We start from the raw sequence: 20,595 nt of genomic DNA, 5'->3' as shown, positions 1-20,595 counted from the left end.
TCACTTTTTATGTAAATACATATCTATTTGGTCTTTTAGAAAAATATTGTCTACAAAAACGTAAAACTCCGGAACTACTTTAGAAGGTGGTTACGTTTATGTTTGCGGGACTATTTCACCCTCAAAAAAAGGGCCGTTGGCAAATAAAAAATAGGTGTCTGTTGAAATTTGACGTAGAATAAAATGTATCAGCAACAGAATGATTGGAGGTAACACATCGGTACACCTTTCTTGTCAGTTTAGTTAGCTTGAGAAATTGAAATTTCAACAAAATCATATCTGCATTTAGCAAAAGTTTCATCGATTAGTCTTTATTAAACTAGCAAGTTTACCCTTCACCTATCACCCTAATGAACCTAATAAAACTAATGCTAATTATGCATTGAAAATAAGTAAACGCATTAAAGAATGTCGAAGAATAGCCGGAGAAAATTTACGGCCAGCTTAACAGAGATCTGAAGAATATTGTACTAAAAAGAAAAGGGCGAAATTTCAAATCTCGGAATAGAGTATTTGCAATTCTAGAACCTAGAAAAGGAAAAAGAGATCTACATTGGAGTGGGCTGCATGAAGTGAAAGGAATATTATTCAATAATAATGTTAGAATACAACTTGATAGTAAAATTAGACTTGTATCATAGATAAATTGAAAATATTTTGAATTCAATGTTACAGATGCAAGTACTTATCTGTTTTAATTATATATGATTGCACGAGACATACTACAAACATGTTCAATAGTCTTTCAAGAGATGTAGGTAAATGTAATATACCTCTTGAGAATGTAAGGAATTAAATTATTCGTGTGCAGCTACGACAAGCGGTCAACACAGATTATTGATATTATTGAAAGTAAAATTGAAGTAGATAGACTTAAACGATATTTCAAGTTGCATCAACGTGTGTCAACTGCTTTCCTAAAGAAGATAATCCAAAGTCTCTTACAAGCGACGGATTGACAGCCTATTAAAGGAAAACCTCACTGATACGTGTAACACCGATTATTTTGCTGTACTGTAGTAGGGCTCAGTACAATAGCTGGTGGTTAATGGATCGAATCCTGGTGTCTATGTTACTACGACATATTAAATTACATTTGCGCTTAACCGTAGTAATCGATTAAATGTCTGCAGATATAGTATCATTAGCACTGAACATCTAGAACTTTTTATATCACATATTGTTTATTCGGAGGTGCCACTGTATCAAAAACACATTTAGACAGATATTATGGACTTGTTTGCATATATAAATACAAAATTCACCGATCTTTAACAACATACTCACTCTTAAATAAAGAAGCTGTATCAAGACATCTTATGTCACCGATATGACCTCGAAAGGACAGTCCTCATAAAGTCTTTGGCATTTTAACTCATACACCAGATGGATTTAGCTATATTCTCATAAAAGGACCAGGCTACTATACTATCAGAGGGGAGCTCATCCAAGTCATCAAGTGTGTTCCAGTTCCAGTCTAGCTTAAGAGAGCCGAACTCCGCTACGACGAGTTACTAGTTACATACAACAGTTAAAGTAATTTCCTAACACCGAATTCTAGAGTGCTAGCGAAAAAAGCTACTATTTAGGCTTGCTATCTCATGCTTCCAGTTGGCTTCAACATTTCTGGTTCGTGGTTCCATGTGAATCGAGGCATCATTACGCATGGTATATATTAATCATAAGACCTCGACAAGTTGAGAAATGGAATTATTCTTTTCGTCGAAAAACCAGCTTTACTCAGAACAATTGCAAGAGGAGCAACAGGTCAGGAAATTTCACAGAATTCACTCAACATAATAGAACTACTCAATCACTTAACAAATATACTCTTAATTATATTGTTAAGAGTACAGCGAAGAAGATAAGGCAATGATTCATCGAGTTTGGATCCATCAATGCCGGCATCATGGCCATAATCTCCATCAAATTATAGTATGGTTACTCAACACTTTTCTACTCGACTATGCTCTTTACAAATTCTACGGTTGCAGCTTGTGTCGATGTGTACTATTGATTTTAGGCCGTAATAGGGACGGTGGAGGTATGTCAATAGCGGCAATACAACTGTTCGACTTAGTAATACAATTTTCCTTTTCCTTTATCTGAAAAACTATCGCCACCAATTAGTAAAAAGAAAAAAGAAGAGAGGATTAAAATTAACCAACAACGAAGCTGCGTAGGAAGTTGTCGTTAAACAGCCAATTTCTGCAACTAGAAAGGTAGTTGCAGCAACCTCGTCGGAAGCTCAAACAAACAAATGAGTCAGAGTGATCTTGTCAACAGCAATCCACTACAGCATGCTAAAAAAACGACCAATCACTAACAATGTTAGTCAGCAGCTCTTTTCACTAAAGCAAGACACATCGACTTGACTTAAGAGGAACGATGTTACGTCCTAACGTTTTCTACACTAGATTTTAAAGTTGAGAAAGAGTAAAATATATACATATTTATATTTATAATTATCAATACACGCCAACTCACTTGAGTCTCATGCACATATTCGTGTATCAGGCTAAAGCCAGCATGCAGGCGCGTGGATTTCGTGTTTAGGCGAATATTTTCTTTAAGATCTTATGATAACAAAACCGATCCGCTCATAACTACGAAATTTTTGACATGAATTTGATTCATGACAATTATATAGAATAAATTTTTTTTACAGTATTTCTATATGTTCAATAGTTAAGAAATAAATTAAGTATAAGGATGTTAAGTGACCAGGTCATTTGCCTGTCGCTAGCGTGGTGGTGCAGACGGTGGCTTTGAGGCCAATAATACAGAGCACATAGGGCCCGCGGCTGACGAATACCTACTTACCTTTATGCTCGTCTTATAGAGGAGCTCTGTGTAGTTCCTGGTTCTCAACTACAGGACTGATACATTTGAGGAGTTCTTCTCTGTGGCAGCCCCTCGGCTGTAGAATTCTGTGACTGATGACATCAGTTTATGGTTTATCTAACTACTCATGCTTCCCTTTGGTTTTGCAGCTTGATTCATCGTCTGAATGTACACTCAGCGTCATTAATGCCTGATCCATCAAAAACTTTGATACCATCCGAGCAATTATCGATTGAGTAGTTTTTTTTCAAATAGAGATTCCACATCTAAATTTAAGGAAGTTTATGATCAAGTACCCTTTTAGAGAGTCCCTATAACAATAGAATATTCCGACTAAAAATTTTTTAAACATTTATTTGAATAATAACAAGAAAATGTAGATAATTATAATTATAATTTAACTATAAAACTTAAGTTTATAATCACTATAATCAAAAAAACATTAATGGTCACGATTATTTCATGATAATTAAAGAAGTAAGTTTACATTATAATTATTATTATTTAAATTCATTATTATTATTTACGTTAGGGTTCAAGAATGTTTTAGTGGGGATAGTCTATTGTTATATGGACTATCCAAAAGAGTATTTAATCATGAACTTTCTGAATTAATTTAGATGTAGAATCTCTGTTTGACTACTCCATCGATAATTGCTCGGATGGTATGAAAGTTTTTGATGGACCAGGCATTAATGACGCCGAGTGTACTATTCTTAAACCCCTTTGCCTTCTACTGTCATGGCTAAGGCGCAGTTTGCATGACGCGCGCAGTCACTCCTCGTTCTCCTTACCCTTGGAAACAATTCCTTCTTGTAATATTGAAGACGCAGTTGTCCAAATGCAGCAAAATTCATAATAACTGACTACACTAAAAATTCCTTTATCCTATCAAATCGAATGTTACTTACTCTATATTCTCCCATGAAATTGAAAAACTAACTTCAATAATTGTTCCGAGCTTTTCGTAAGAATTTCCTATGTTTAGGATATTTCGGAGTAGATTTATAATCGAAATTTTAAATCACCTAAGTTCTAATAAAATTACATGAAAGTAATGTCATTACTAAGAAGAAAATTCTCCAACCCTAGATATTATAATACATTTTTTTATTTTCGAGTATTTGATTTTAAAATATGAAGACAAAGTAACAGGAGCCATTTGTACTGAAAGATAAATTTTTTCATTTCCAACGTTTACTTTCAAAAGAATGAATTTTTATTGTTATTTTATTTTTTATTACTGTGCAAAAACATTTATAATGACTTTTGTTATTTACTATTATCGCATCGTTGAATCCACGATAGTAGTTCATTGACATCGTCTGCTGATCCTAGAATAATCGGAGAACGTTGATGGATGGTATTGGGAATTTTATCGAGAATATCGATCATTCCATCTGACGAGATTCCTCCAGCTGTTCCAATAATATGTGCAATCGGAATACACTCATACAGTAGTCGGAGCTAAGAAATAGAAAAAAGTGAAATTATTTCAAATTCATCAAGATATAGTCTTTCGCGCAAAATCTCGAGAATATTTCGATACAAAAATTGACACTTAATGAAATCAATTAAGAAAATAAGCCTTACTTAAAATCAATTTGTATAAAATGTTCGCAGTCTGCAATAACAAAAATTAATATCATAACGTTGTTTAGGAGATCTGGTTCAGCGATAGTTCAATCGACGACAGTTCAACCTTACGAAAGTTTTGCCGAAAGATAATTTAACCGATGACAGTTTAACTGCAGCATCATTACATCACACGATATTATGCAATTTATAAATTATTATAAATCATCATTATTATTATTATTACGATTTATCACAAAATATAATATATTATATACATTTGATATCAACAAATTAGCATTTAACATTGACAAATTATTATTCGTCACAACATAGAACATATTTAATACAATAAGTATTATTCTTTGGTTCTCTTCACAACAATAAACAGAAAATGACGATAAAATAATTATACAATCGTCATTATTTCAAATAATATCATTAAAAATCAAAAATACTGTGTTAAATTACAAAGACAAAATAGAGGCCAGATCACGGAGAAATTGTACCTTATTGTTTCCATCATAGTTTGGAACGATGTTTTCAAGCCTATAGTCAATATCAGTATAAACTTCTTTACGTTGGGTGCAACATTCAATCCCGTATTCAATTGTGTTAACAGAATCTCAGTGATAGATTGTTCCTGCTTACTTCCTTCTTTCGCGTTACTATTAATATCATTATTAAAATTCTTATCTCTCCCATGAAATTTCTCCAAAAAGTTACAATACGCAAAGTAATACGCTTCGTCACGTGCGACGAATTGCTTTTGACATCAGTAGTGAAATAACGGATGAAAACAACAGACATTGAAAAAAGAAAGTTCATTTATTTGACAGATTTGAATACAGAATCTTGTAGATGACGTCTAAAGTTAGCTAGTCTCAGTCCTAAACTAAAATAAACAAACTAGTCGCGCATTGCTGACAACAAATTCTGTCGTTTGTCAATCCATCTATAGATAGATACATGTAATATGTATTAAATCAAATAACATATCCTAATCCGTGGCTTTCAGGCAGAACCAACTTTCAATTAGCACAAAATTATGTCAAAATGTCTAACCGGGCTAACATATAGTTATACTAAAATAAAAATAAAAACAATTCCGCTTCTGCGTGAATGTTTCAAGATAATTTCGGCTATAAACAGCTCAATATTATAGACTTTTAGACTCGAAGTGCACCGCGGGGAAGTATTGTCTAATTGTACTTCATATACAACAGAAAAGAACCCCTCGGCTCGTCATTTTCCAAATATTTCATGACTTTAAACCCCTCCTGCTGTGTTAGACTGATTAGTTTTAAAAGCCATTCTCACCATTGTATTTTAGATCAGAGTAGTATCTATCGCTCTATCAATATTGTCCACTTTATCATCCGAACCATTTTCTCATCTAATATTTTTTGCTAGTGGTATAAATTTTCCCTCTTGAGATGATGTAAAACATAATGGACCAATTCCTCTATTTGTTGATGCTCTGTCCAAGTTTCCTTCGATTACTCTCGGATATCCTTTATAATATCAAGAAGGAATTGTATGATTTGGGAACCCAGGTCACCTTTATACTTATCCAAATATGTCCTTCTATTAAAATAGAGAGCCATATATTGATGTAAAAGTTTTGGGATTCTACGATATTTTGTGCTTTTTTTTTCATAATTTCATTTGGTTCTCCAAATTATTAATGGTATTTGCCGGTTTCGATTTATCAACGCATCTACCAATAACATGATCGCAAATGAACAGTACTATAAGAGAACGTTCGTTCAACTCCTTCACACTCTTCTCGTTGTCGGTACACATTCGGGATATTTAAATTAATTCGCAAGTAAAAGTTAATATTGCGCTGACAAGAGCATCAACTAAAGAGAAATTAATTGTAATTCTTCTTGACCAGAGTAAAAAAAAAAACATCAGTTGGTAACGATTAAATTGTTGTTATAATTTTTTAATAATTTTCATTTAATAAATTTTGTTATTGTTTCTATATAAATCACACATTTTTACTTTCTCTATCGAAGATCCCTTCATCCCTGTCTATTGGTTGAAAAGCTAGGACTGAAAAGAGGAACTCAAAGTCTCTAAGGTTAAGCATATAATTTGTATATTAACACTTTTGAAGAGCAAAAATACATAACAATAGTAACTTGTTGATTGTAGCGAGTTTAATTTCGTGTATTGATGAAAGTGATAAGTTCGAACTCGTATTTAAACTCGTACTTTTGTAGTGTCTAGAATGTCAAATAAATAAGTAATAATAAATATTTTCAATTTATGAGAAACACGGTTTTTTTTTGTTAATTTTTCGAACTTGCTATTTTCCAATGTATTTTGAAATTTTGTGATTTTTGACCACAAAGAGTAAAAAATATAAACGACTGCGTGAAGCAGCTTCTCAAAGTAATTGAAATATTTTATTACAATCGTTCTCTTCAAAAAATAACGACACGTTTAGAAGAATACACAGTAAGTAATATCTCAACGATTGCAACTAGCCCCTTTTCAAAATTTGCATTCACCAATTATAAGTGCGTTATTCTAATGTTTTCAACTTGTATCATGCTGCTGATTATTCTAATTTAATTTTTCGGTGCTTACGATAGTCTTAATTCTATCTGTGTTGTCTTCCTTTGTTATTGCTGATTGTGTTCATTAAACCCAGCGTTTCGAAAGAAACCTAATTAAATTTACTCAAACTTTTTAGATTTGTCAAAAATGTGACGTCATAAACTTCAGTGAATAGAATGACGCATTTTTCCTTTAGGCAAGTCTTGTGCCGATTTCGGAATAATGAATCGTATTATCTCCGTCGAGCCTCAGTTGTCTCTGTTTACAATATCCCATACTACTCAAAGTATGCTAATTCGTATTTTTATCAACCTTCCAGTGAAAAGTTATAGTAATCGTTACGATTTTGCGAATCCCGAATTTTGACATATCTTCACGTTTTAAGGTCCCCAAAGTCGAATACGATTTTTTTCCAGTAGACGTCAGTGTGTGTGTATGAACGTATGCGCGTTTTTTTCGTACGTTTGTACATTCGTTCGGAATTCTTCTGGTCGATTATCTCATGAACAAAGAATAATATCGACGTAGAACTAATTGCATTCGACGCGTGATTCGACACTCAAGACTGATTAGATTTTCAGCAAAATCGTTTTAGCCTTTTTTTGCGGAACCAAAAAACTAGCAAAAATGAACGAAGACCTGAATTTTGCAATTGATAAATTATACCATTACCCAAACAAAATTTTGGAATCTTTTAAAAAATATGAATATTGAATAGTTGGAATACTTGAATGAAAACATCAGTGCTCTGCAGTAGTCTGAGTGCGACCCAAAAGGTCCACACGACCAACTTCCTGGTGAAAATTTAGAATTTATCATGAGATTGACTTTCTATTCCTTTACAACAATGTAATTGTTATAGAAAAGAAATCGTTATTAATCATGATACATAGTTACCACCGTCGCATTAGTGATAAAAAAAAATTCTTGTGAGATAGACTCCAATACCTTGCATACAACCCGTTTCCTAATATTCATAACAGATTTAATTATCATAAACAGAAAGAGGGAGTGTCTATTTATGTCATACGGTTAGTAACTCTTTTTTAGTAATCGAAAAAAATAACACGCGGGACGAATTCGAACATATTGTAAAGTTCTATATTTTAATTGTTTATAACAGATTTAATGGCTTTGGAAAAAAAAGAGAGAGATATCATTCATGTCATACAATAGGTGAATTTTTTTTAGTTAAAGAAAAAATTACGCGTTGGAATAATTCAAATATATCGCATATTTCTTGTTTTGCATTGTTTACATGCGGGGATACATTTCTTTTATAAAAAATAACAAAAAAACTGTAACTCAAAAACTATTATCCATTTTTAAAGGGACCAATTTTGATCGGAAGAGTACGAAGAATTATGAGATACGTGCCTTTACGATTTCTAAAATTACATTAACGACAGCAAACAAAATTTCAATTTTAAAATTACTAATTGCTATAAATTTCTTATAGTCACAATAATCACTGAATAGAATCCGTCGTTATCGAAAACTCAAAAGTTTATGATCAATCAAAATATTATTTTCGTTATAGTTACTTGCGCAAACATAGATATAATTCTTATCACAGTCACTGATAATCGATCTATGAGGAAGATTATTTTTGGGATTGTAATGTATGGATTATAAACTGATAGCATTTTGGATAATTGTAGCATGTTTTAAGTATTTAGTCAATGAAATATCACTTTATCGCATTTATCTTTTATAATTTATTTCAAATAGTATTAAGATTATTGTCATGAGAACAGATCATAAAACATTTTTAGATAGTTTGAATTATTTACAGATGTCTTTAAGGGCTCTACCTAAGGTGTTTGGTTTTGGCAACAAAATAACTAAAAGCTTTTTTTCGTATTCATATGACACGCCTGAAAACATCGATTATAAGAACCTCTATCCGAAATGAAAAATTATTCTCCTGATACAATGCATTACAAAGAACACGAGTCTTTTATAACCTGGTACAATGAAAGGAAACGAGTTAACTATGCTTTTAATTTTAAAAGAGAATCAATTTACTATTGTGGTGCTAATGTTTTCGTGTTCAGGCGGGCCTGCATAGGTTTCAGAGATATGATACTTAAATGTGGTGATGTTTGTCCTTTCTCTACATGTTGTATATTAGCATCAAAATGCTCAAAAATTTTGGGAAAAAATTTTTCAAAAGCTAATGAAATTGGTATTTCACCGCCGCACGGCGCATATCGTTTGTCATCAAATCAAACATCAATAGAAATTTCGTAGTTGATATTCCAGGAGAAAAAGCATGGTCACATTATAGTTACCTTGTGGTACTTTTGTCAATGGTTATTATTATAACCCGGATACTCAAGGGAAGATTGTATTTCAATTTTACAGTTATTATTGGCATGAAAGTGTAATGTGTTATCGCGTAAACAGACATCAACTACTTCGTACTGGTCAGCACTTGATCAACACGGGTCACTTGAATAGAAAACCCTCAACAGTCTGTACTGTTATAAAGGAGTAAAAATGTGACTTCCACCAGTTTACAAAAATAATCCTAGTTCAGAAATTTCTATCAATTCTCATCCTTATCACGAAATACATCCCTTGAACCGTGAGTGCTTTAACCAGTGAGTTAGAAAGCAATGGTCCAGGCTGTTATATCAAATCTTTTATTTCTGGTCGCCCAAAATTTTATACTTACATCGTACATATAATAGTAATAATATCGATTATGAAACAATACGCTCGTTGACTACTGATGAACGTGCGGAGCCTATTGTAATATTATTTGATGCAATTAGACGAACATCCTTCAGTCAAGTTGTTACACATGGTAGAACAAAAACAACCCGTATACAAAATGAAAAGCTCCGTATTAAAAATAAGTATTTAACACTTCCTTTTGGATATAGTGCAAGTGATTAAATATGAATCAAATGTAAAACATGTATTTTTAAGGCATGATTATGTTTGGATTATGTAAAATTATATTGGAATATATCAATAAAATAAAAAATAAATGCCTTTATCCACAATAATAGTGTATCTTCTTATGTATCATAACGTTAGCATCAAAAATAGTTTACTATAGGCACATGTATATGTGGCGGCTATCATGTGTCGTTGTTAAGCAACGGCGTCAAATATTGCTGTATGATACACGTAACTTGTAGCATCAAATAGACGTCTATATTTTTTCTATGCCTTTATGTTTTGCTGTGTCATTGTGCTCTCATTTGCACAACTTACTTCTCAAGCGCCACTCCTGCAGCTTAAAGAAAGTTGAAGCATGCATAGTCGGCGTGTAGCGGCCGTAAATATAGAAACGTGTTCATGCGCAGCTTTCCGTAGTCTTCTTCTTTCTTGCAGCAAGCTACAGCAACAGGTCCCCCGTGCTTAGGTCTTGGCTGGGAAAGACTGAACGCTCAAAACCGAGTTCAGCCGGCGTGAGTCGGCCTTAACCCTACTACTATTATGTTCGAGCGTAGTAACACTGCGTTGGCTTACTGTAAAATAGCCGAGAACCATACAACCGCGGTTAATCACTAAATGGCTTGTCAAGGCTCTTTAGCCTACCACGCCAAGTGCAACACTGCTTACAGGCGCTGATAATGAATGAAGCTTAAAAAATTTACTAATTCGAATTGAATCACATTACAATAATTGAATGAAACTTGAAATATATATATATATTTAAATTACCAAATCATTACAATATATCCAATTTTTTACCCTCACCCATCATTCCGCCGCCTCACGCAGTGCTACGCGGCTACCCCCACTCCTCGTCAAACCGCTCGAGCTGACACAAATTAATTTCCACTTTGTGCTGGAAATAGAAGTGTGGTCCGCCAAAGTGACAGCATTTTATTGTTGTTGAAACAATAGTTATAATCAATTTGAAGTGAAAAATTTTGCACAAACGGTTTTCTTGGCCAATTTTACAATAATCCGTCATTGAAAAATTTTTATTTCCGTCGAAAAATTATTTGGTAGTATTTTTTTAATACTGGACTGCATATAAAACCTAAATCTTACAAGAAAAGTGTCATCTCCGTGTCCCCTCTGATTTCTTCGTATCCGATGTATGTTATTCTACATTAAATTTTCAGAGACACATACTCTTCTGCGAATACGCCTTTTTTTGAGGTTTAATAGCCTTCAAAACATAGCTATTTTTTTGGTTAGCTCAAGGGCTTTTCGTCCTTCCAAGCACTTTTTTCGCCGAAGACCGAATGGATATTAATCTTCACAAAAAGTTATAAAAATGCATATTAGAGCTCATTTAACAGTTGTAATTAATTAATATTCACCATGTTTGACAACAATCAAATATGCTTGAAAAAAATCCAAAATTCAAGTTAAGAATATATATTGATAATTTCTAAAAAAGATTGATTGCAGTCGAAAGAGCAGAGAAAAAGGAGATACGTATTTTTGCATTCTAAAATCAATACATATATAATCAATTGTCTAACAGTCTACAAACAGGAGAGTACCATGCTTATACAGAAAACTGCATTGTTAGAAAATAATATCGTACGATCAATTATTGTAACGCGTGTAATAACAGGTCCGCTTCAGGTCGCGAATTAGTGAATCCTGCGAGTTGTACGCAGATATCTTTGAATAAAGTTTCTATAATAGTATTACTCGTGGAAGACAATTCCCCAGGGTTAAAATCCTCCTGTCCATTGCATGCAAATTTACAGGAATTGACTTCAGAACCTCCAAGGAATACTGGAGACCTCCGACGAATATCATCAGCGTGCCGACGGATACCCCTCACACCCGCATTCTGCGTGCGTGGTGCAGCTCATCGTCGTTGTCGAAATTCTTAGCATTTGCTTGTCGTATTATTCTCTTGCTTTACACATATATTCTCGTGATATATTCCCCTCGCATAAATTACCACACTGACACCGAGGAATAAGGTAAGTGAGAAACTACCTATATATATATATTAAGCAGAATCATAAAAAATTACACTACATTCCATTTGTCTACTTTCACAATCCGAGACCCTGGAATACCCGGCTATTCCGTATAAATAATAAAAGCTTCCTTTACGACGAAAATTTCTCTGAAATGGTTAATAGTAGATCCTGAAGGAGAGAGCTAGAGAAAAACTCCATCAAACTTTTCCCGGCGTCCTTCCTCATTCCACAAATACCCACCAGTCCCTTAAAGACTTTTCCTCCACGTTCAAAATAGAACAAGGAATCCCTCAATTTCCTAAAACCCTAACCTTAACCATCCATCCATCCTATAGTATATAATATCATATACACATATTCTCTAGGATCTTCTTCTTTCCTTCCATCTACTTATTTTTATTTCTCTCTTCTGGTGCGGAAATAACCCTCTTCGCCAGGCGAAACCATTTCAATACATTATGATTTTTTATATTCTGGAATATCACAGTGTACGTTACAGCGATCTCCAAGCGCTCAATTTACGGAATTTTCAAATTTATCTGGTTGCATATCGATGTAACTCCTTTTAAACCAAAAATATTTGTACATATCACTGTATCGAAGAGATAACAATTAATTATCAGTAAGTAACTGTAACTTGATAATGTTATTTTTAAGTGAAAATGTCGATCATGACCCCGTAATATAACACTATCGGAAGAGTGTTCCACAGAGGTTTTCCTCTTTCCGAAGACATAAAGAGGTTAAATAGTTATAGTTGTTCCTTTAGTTATAATAGTTACTTCAATATCCTTGGTGGAGGGTTTGACAGCATCTCCAGATTCAAAACGATGTCCAGTCTATGAATCAATCGACAATATACTTTTCGAACAAATGTTTGGAGCAAATATATATATTGTAAAATATATGAATGTCTCCATCTATGAATTGATTGACTAACAGTTTGTTAGTTAACGATGATTACTTGATTCTGTATTTGAATCTGTCATTTTAATAAACTATTTTTTGATGTTAGTTGTCCTTGTACTTTTATTTTACATTGCATCAACCAGGTCGTAAAGCGGTCAAAAAAATGAGAAGGATTATAAAATTCATAAGAATAATAATTAAAAAATCTATGTATGAGTAATTATCCAAAATAAATATTAAGCTATCAATTATAATTAATTTAAGTATTAACGTGGAAATGTATTTTTGTAGCTGATGTCAATTGGAATAACTTTAATTTAATTAAGACTATGATAATTTAAGTGATGGATGAATATATATATATATATTGTGACGATACTTTTCCACTGGGGTAGGTGTACTCAGTATTCACCTTCCTCCAGGACACTAATTTATCAGCTAACATCCCTGGTTCGCTTATAATCATTATAAACGACGGGCGCCAAGTTATTTTTATTGCCAGAATAACTAAACTGGCAAAACTTACATCTAATCCCAAAAAAAAAAAACTAAACCTAGACCAAAACTTACAACTAACCTTAAATCAAAATCCAACCAAACTCTCACAATTCTCAAAAATCCTAAAACTAATTACGAAATCTTAGACTAAACTTAATTAAGATGCTGCTGGTAAAGAGGTCCTGACAGGGGATCTCCTGGAGCTCAGTTATGTGGGTTGTGGAGAGAGGGTCAGGGCTGGCAATAATCCTCGGTTGAACCCCACAAAAGTATTCAAAATTGTTAAATAAACAAACTAGAGTTGAAGGCTCTTCTTTACTAATTATTCAAATACCAATTATCAATTAATGCTTAATTTATTAAAACAAAATCAATTTTCTTATTCATTATCCAATTAACAAAAATCATAAATCATTCTGTAACGATTCTGCATCATCAATAAAGAACAATATTTTATAAACAAATAATTCTAACTCGAATTCTGGAACAAGTTTTAAATAATTACCTATCGTTTCTAAAATTTAAATATTAATTAACCTTAATCTAACGGCTCTAATCTCAAATACACTGATTTTTATCTTATAAATGACTCTAAAACCCGAAGCAAAATCATCAATATCTCTTATAATTTGAACTATAACACTCTAAACTGAATTTATTAACTAACTAAATCACGAAAGCAAGCCAAGGGTGGAAGATTCCCTACATTTCATTATTCTACTTCTAAACTGTAACAAAACTACCAAAAATTACCAAATATCAGACTCAATACGACTTACAGGAGCTGCAGAGGATACTTAGGTGTCGTAAACTGGTCTCGACACGTTCCTGGATATTCTGGAACCTCCTCTATGCATCAGGGACCTCCCTGTAGTCTGCCATAACTCTACTTGATTGTTTCTTCCTCCTGGGCCTGTTCTCGTCTTCAACCTCCAATAACCCTCGCCATCTTCAATCTTCGAACTCCAATTTCTAACTGCTTCCTCCGATTACCAGAATCGAACTGCTCTCGTCAATCTCCATAAACGAACTCTCTTCTCTTCAAGCTCCAAACTACTTCTCTCTTATCAAACTCCAAAATTGTACTCTCTGCATTTTTTATCCCCACTCCAATCTCACAATCAATCTTCTTATTTGCAGAACCACTTCTCCATTAGTAGCTTCATCACGCGATCTCTCCTAGATTTCATTGTGGAAGGGCGACTTAACCTAGGTGCTTCCTTGGAGGTGAGGTTGATCAGGCTTCCCCCACAAGGCCTGCAAACTTATACCTAATTCTTCAAACTAATTTCTCCACAAAATCTCCCAAAATGCCCATTCCACACCTCCATCTCTTCCATTGGAGTGCCATATTACTGGCCTGATCAAGTGATGATCACTCACAGGGCTAGAACGTCTTCTAGCATGGATCCTCTAACGGGTGGCACGTTTCATTTGGCCCTCATCTCCACGTTAGCAACCCACTTCTCCTCATAATGGTTTCACAGCTCCTCAAATATTTCTTACTTCTCCTCTACTAGCTCCTCCTTATCCTATAGAGTCTTTTTCTACTACCAAAATTAAATACATAATCTTCCAACCTTGCTACCTCTCTTTACATTAATATTTCAAAATAAGTAATAACAAGAATAACTACAATTCATTAGATTAAAATAGTTCATAAACCAAACGTGAACCATCACTGTAACCATCGGTTAAATAGCCCCTGAGGACTCAAAATAATGAAATATGACGTGAACAATAGCTAGAGCAACCCACATGGGCTACGATTAGCTTCCAATATTCATTAAATTATTCTTTAAGGTGTCAATGGGACGTTATCCCAAAAATAACGTCACAATATATATGCTGTTTAATTCGAAAATGATGAAGATAGATGTGTCAAAATTTTTCATGTTAGAATTTCTGTAATAAAAGTAGTCATTGTAAAATAACTTATTTTTTTTTTTTATTAATTTTTTATAAATTTGATATTGTTCAGTCAACAGACTGACAGATTTCTTAACCTCTCTGGTTAGGTCAAGCCCCCTGAGTTAAATTTCTTGTAACACGGTACTACTAAAAAGTCTTCAGGTAGTGCCGTAGAAAATTTCTGAGAGCCCCGCATCTATCCTTCAATTTTCTCCTCCACTAATTAACATTCGAGTTACTATCCTGTAGCTCAACGAGCCAATCATCTATCGAGACGTCAGCATCTAGAGACTTCCTGAGCCAATCACAGAGCATTGAGTGACCAGTCAAAATTTGGGGGTGATAGTCCAACCTTTCTTTTTGGACTTTCATCAGTTGCTTCCAAGATTTCGAGGAGAAAGCACGCTTGTTTCTCTGAGAGTTTATAGCTGGAGATAAAGAGAGTCTTGTAAGAGTTTAAGGGCTTCGAGACGAGTCATTCATCTTCAGAGACTTTTACAGAGGTTAATTGAGTACGCTGATCCTTCCCAAAGGTCAATAACTTCACAGCAAAAATATTTTTTCTAAGTGACGCCAAAACACACGAAAACCGGTGTCAACCATGTTGAGTGAGAGTGCACTATCTAAACCAACGCGAGTGTAATTTTCTGAAAAGGAGACTGACTGGTGCAATCAACCTAAAATAAACTATTTATTCTATTTAAACTTTCTGAGTTACAATTTTTTTTGTGATCCCTCCTCATTCCTCCTCCTGAATTTTTGTATATACTTTTTTTGGGAAAGTATCTTTATTATCTATATTATCTTCATTGGATATTTTTGTAAGTGAATTTTGTCAACGGATGTTTTCTTTTGAGGATATTCTATTCTGGGAATATTTTATCCTAGGATATTTTGTCCGCGGATCAAAACACATAGAACCAAAAAATCATAGTCATAAAGTATTATTACATATAATTTACCGAAAGCAGGTTTTTTCGATTTCAATGTGTCTTCTGTGACGATTGGGATATGTTGTCTTCTATTGATTGGAAGATTGAAGAGCATATACAGAACGGAAGAAAAGACAGAAGAATGGTATAAGATATTTTGACTGAGGGATATTTGGCTAAGAAGTACTGAGTGAACTCAGAAACGCTATCGGGCGATGTTCGAGCAGTAGGAAAATATCAATAATTAAGTCCTAAATCGAGCTAATTAACTCTTGTCAACACATGATTAGCTAAGAATACCAGAAAAGAATAGATAAGGAGCACAGCGGTAGTAGAGTCCACAAGCAAAGGACATACATGAGTCATGACAATGAAGAGATTTATGAGAGAAGTAAGGAAAAGGCAAAGGCGTATCGTAGAAGAATACGCAAAAAAAGTATAAAAGGTGTGTGAAAATTGAGCAGAAATGAAGTTTGAATTCAACAACCAATCCTTGTTAGTCAAGCCTTGTTCAGTTTCTACACGACTTCATTGCCTAAGAACAGTACTTGTGAGTAAATCTCTGGAACCTGCAGACTGGCACGCTACTGCGATTAGGGCAAGTTGCCCCAATCCCTGACCGTGTAAGTGTCAATTTACCCAACAAAAATCGTTTAATCATTACTCCTATCTGTGGCCACTTCTCGAATAATCTGGCTGGCTCTATAAATCTGAAAATCATTGAAAAATATCACACAAACACAAATAAACTTCACCAGCAGTAATTCAGTAATTAATTTTGAAATATCAGTGCTCTGCAGTGGTCTGCGTGCGACCCAAAAGGTCCACACGACCAACTTCCCAGTGGAAAAAATGAAAAAACAATTCGAATAGAATTCGTTTCCTTTCTTTATAACAAATAGAATTGTTATAAACGAAATGAATTTGTTCTTATCTATTTGATATGGTTAGTTACTTTATTTCAGTAAAAGAAAAAATTAAGCGTAAGAAGAATTCAAATATACCCCATAGATCATTCTTTTCATTATTTATAACAAATTTCATCGTTATAAACGAAAAAAATGTGTTTTCATTTATGTCATACGGTTGGTAACATTTTTTCAGTAAAAGGAAAATTATGCGTTAAGTACTTATATATGTTATGTCCGACTTAATTTTCTTCCATCCCGTATCCCTTATTTCTCTTTTTTTTTTTGTGTTTCCCCCTTTCCCCTTTCCTTCTCCCTTTTGCATGGGATTTAGACCGCTGACCAGCATTTTTCTTTTCGGTCGACGATGGTCAGCTCTTTCCCAAGCCTTTCGACTTGTGGCGGGGCCCGGGGCCCCAAACTGCAGACGTTGCACCTTTTTTCCGTTTTGTTCTGTGGACTGGGAGTTTCCCAGCTTAATTAGCTTGAGAAACTTTCCAGTTCACCAGAAACCTCGCATACATAAATTGACGACTCAATCCTTACAAAGCAATACTTTGTTGGATCGTTGTTTATGTCGGCTGCTGACATTCAAACCGGTGCAGGGTTACCTCCAACGACTCTGTTTACACGCGGCCACTTCGTAGACAAAACAGCTCTTATCTGGGCTTTTCGTCGAAGACCATAGACCCGTCAAGACGGCCCGCGTATCTAGCATCGCGTTGAACTCAATAAAAATTATTCTATCTTCAGTCGTTACAATAATCTCTCCCGAGACGGAATAACGCGCATATTCCCTCTTACAATTATATTGCTAATCCTACTCAATAAAGAGTTTCCGTCTACCGACATTACTAATAACTTGAAAAACCATAAAGCAAATAGAAATCTTACTATTGTTAGTGTTGTAAGTGGAAAAAAAAGACAAAACTGAAAAATAAAGACATATTTGTTAACTAAGAGGTGTTGTGTGTGAATTATTCGTGGTCCAGGAGAATCTCTACTCCCCTCGAGTACCACATCTCCCATCGAGACTCACCACTCAACGTTACCGTACCTGGTGCGCAATTGTCCTCCGGGCAAGCAGCACGGAGTAAGGTAAGTTCATCTTACGTTGTCAACCACCTATTCTGAACGGAGACCCATCATTGTCAAGAGGGGAGAAGAGTGCAGGCTCTTCTAACGTTCCCTTAAAAAAAATATTTCTTAAAGAAAAAAAAAGGGGGGAAAGAAGTTTGTTTTTTTTTCTTTCCCTTAAGAAAACTACCTGTCCATGTCCGACGCCTCCAATCCTTCAAACGCTACCCGCAATCACCCCTTTCCTTCCTATAGTATCCCCATTAAATTATAACCTTACGGCATAATGTTATCCATTAAATAAATAAAATAATAATACTATTTTAATTAAACAAAAATTAATTGAAAATTAGTCGGACATAACATACATGTATAGCATGGATCCCTATTTTTATTGTTTATAACAATTAAAAACTTATTATTTCAATATTACCATGATCTATAATCATTTGTTAATAACAATGTTCAATTGTTATAGACACAATTTCATATGATTAACTACTTATCATAGACTATTATAGCGTCTTTAATGCTGTTTTCTCAAATCCTAACACGAGTTTGAAATTCTTTCATTGCTGATGTTGTTTTTAAAAAATTTTTTTTTTTCGATGAAATATTGTCATCATATTTTCGTTGATTTTGTTGGAAACCTAATCAGTTCTAAGTCGCGCAATGACGTGTCGAATGCAGTTGGTTCCACGTCGATATCATTTTTTGTTCTCGAGATAATCGAGGCGAAAAAAAATTCCGAGCGCACATACGCACACACGAACATACGCACATACACACACACATACGTCCACTGAAAAACGGTCCTATTCGACACTAGGGACCTTAAAACGTGGATATATGTCAAAATTCGGGATTCGCAAAATTGGACCCATTACTATAACTTCCCACTGGAAAGTTAAAAAAAATTTCACTGACCAAAAAAACTATAATTTTCGTTCAACACAAGACCAAGAGAATTTATTTCTCTATACTGACTAGAAAATAACAAACAAAACGATTGAATAAGTACGCAATCATTTTATAATACAAAATAATAGAGAATAGTAGAAATAGTCAAGAAAAGAGGATCGTAATGAGTGCCAAAAGTGCGCTTGTTACGCTGTCTCTCTCACGCTCAGTGCCTGGCCTACAGTACCCCAATTCTTCCTATTTTTTAGAGTTTCTGAAATTGAAAAAAAACGGTAGATGACTTTTCGTGTTTAAATTTTATTCTTAATAATTTTTATATTCTATTTCTTTTACTGCAGAAGAAGAAATAGGAAAAGAGGTGAATTAGGAGATGTAGGATTATTATTAAGGGATGATTTCAAGGATACATGAAAGGATTCCAGGTGTCGTTTAGTCGCGTTGATCAACTGATACCTTAGTTTATATGAATACTTATATCTAGTAGTATCTTACCTGCCCTTGTGTGACCCAATGGTCGACAACTTTTTGGCGCGAAACGACCTTGCCAACCTTCAAAATTAATTTGAAAACGAGCAGCAAACAGCGGCTTGCAAACGGTTATGCCATCAGCTAGTCTGGTTCCACCACATGAAACTGGATCACCACCTTCAGGCGTGATTTAAAAGTCTTTAACGAACTCGTGCAGGACCTTCGATATATAATTTTTATTACTTCCCGGGTCCAATAATGCTCTTATTCTGACATTACCGAATTTAACCAATGCTGTTGCTCTTGTGGCATTGTATGAAGGTTGTTCTTTAAATGCTCTGTCTGGTACATCGAAAATATTTGCAGAGAGAGATCTCTCGAGATCCAATCGAACTGGTTCAACTCGAGATACAGAGAGTTCCAGCTTCCGCATCTAGTGCACAATAAGGTGGTCTATCAATTTCCACGTCAGCTTCTACCAGGGGCTTTTCTTGTGCGTTGGATAGGCTAGGTGGTTCCACTTAAGACGTATTATTGATATTGGATTTATTTTCTAACAAATTACTACGAAAATGTAGTTCATGATTTTCTATAGTAGTCGCTACGGTTATTTCTTCAGTACCATCTGTTTCTGAGGTTTGCCTCCGAAGCTGGTCTAGTAGTTCGTGTAGCTGTGCGGTAACTACACATTTTTTTAAGGGCTTTTCCCCAGGGCACATGGTAATCCCAGTTTTTCAGTAACGAATACAGAAGCCGACCCTCTCGTTTCTTCTCAGACAACTTTCTCTGGTTCTGGCTAGTCCGCTGGTTATCGTCTTTGCCATTTTTTGCACCATTGGATCTTCTCTGGTCCCTGGACCGGCGCTCAACGGTGTTTAACTCAGTAAGATTCTCTTCCTGATCCTTTTTTTCTGTGTCAGAGCTCTTGCTGCTGAGGATTGCTATCTGATTCTTATTATGACTCTCACTCCAGTACATGGCATAAAAATTAGTAAAATATAATGATGTGATATATGACACAATAGATAAATATTTGAATGTATGAATAATGTACATTTTTCAATT

At 34.4% G+C, this 20,595-nt stretch overlaps 1 protein-coding gene across 3 annotated transcripts in view; it reads right to left on the bottom strand.

Annotated features, from left to right (window-relative positions):
- Positions 1-20,595, bottom strand: part of fbp (fructose-1,6-bisphosphatase) — a 115,308-nt gene that overhangs the window by 69,176 nt on the left and 25,537 nt on the right. The window contains exon 4 of one of the 3 annotated variants that reach the window (XM_035080435.1): positions 4,041-4,311. The exons of 1 other annotated variant lie outside the window; for it this stretch is intronic. In XM_035080435.1, coding sequence (XP_034936326.1) covers positions 4,117-4,311 — 195 coding nt within the window. In that variant the 3' untranslated portion in view covers positions 4,041-4,116. Of the gene's footprint in view, positions 1-4,040; positions 4,312-19,155; positions 19,316-20,595 lie in introns of those variants that run through there. One more of the 3 variants, XM_035080437.1, reaches the window with a different exon arrangement.

The sequence above is a fragment of the Chelonus insularis genome, unplaced genomic scaffold (genome assembly GCF_013357705.1).
Source record: "Chelonus insularis isolate UGA/USDA-ARS -01 unplaced genomic scaffold, ASM1335770v1 contig_28_pilon, whole genome shotgun sequence".
Taxonomy (NCBI): Eukaryota; Metazoa; Arthropoda; class Insecta; order Hymenoptera; family Braconidae; genus Chelonus; species Chelonus insularis.
Note: the sequence above shows the minus strand (reverse complement) of the source record. Positions and strands in the feature narration are given on the sequence as shown.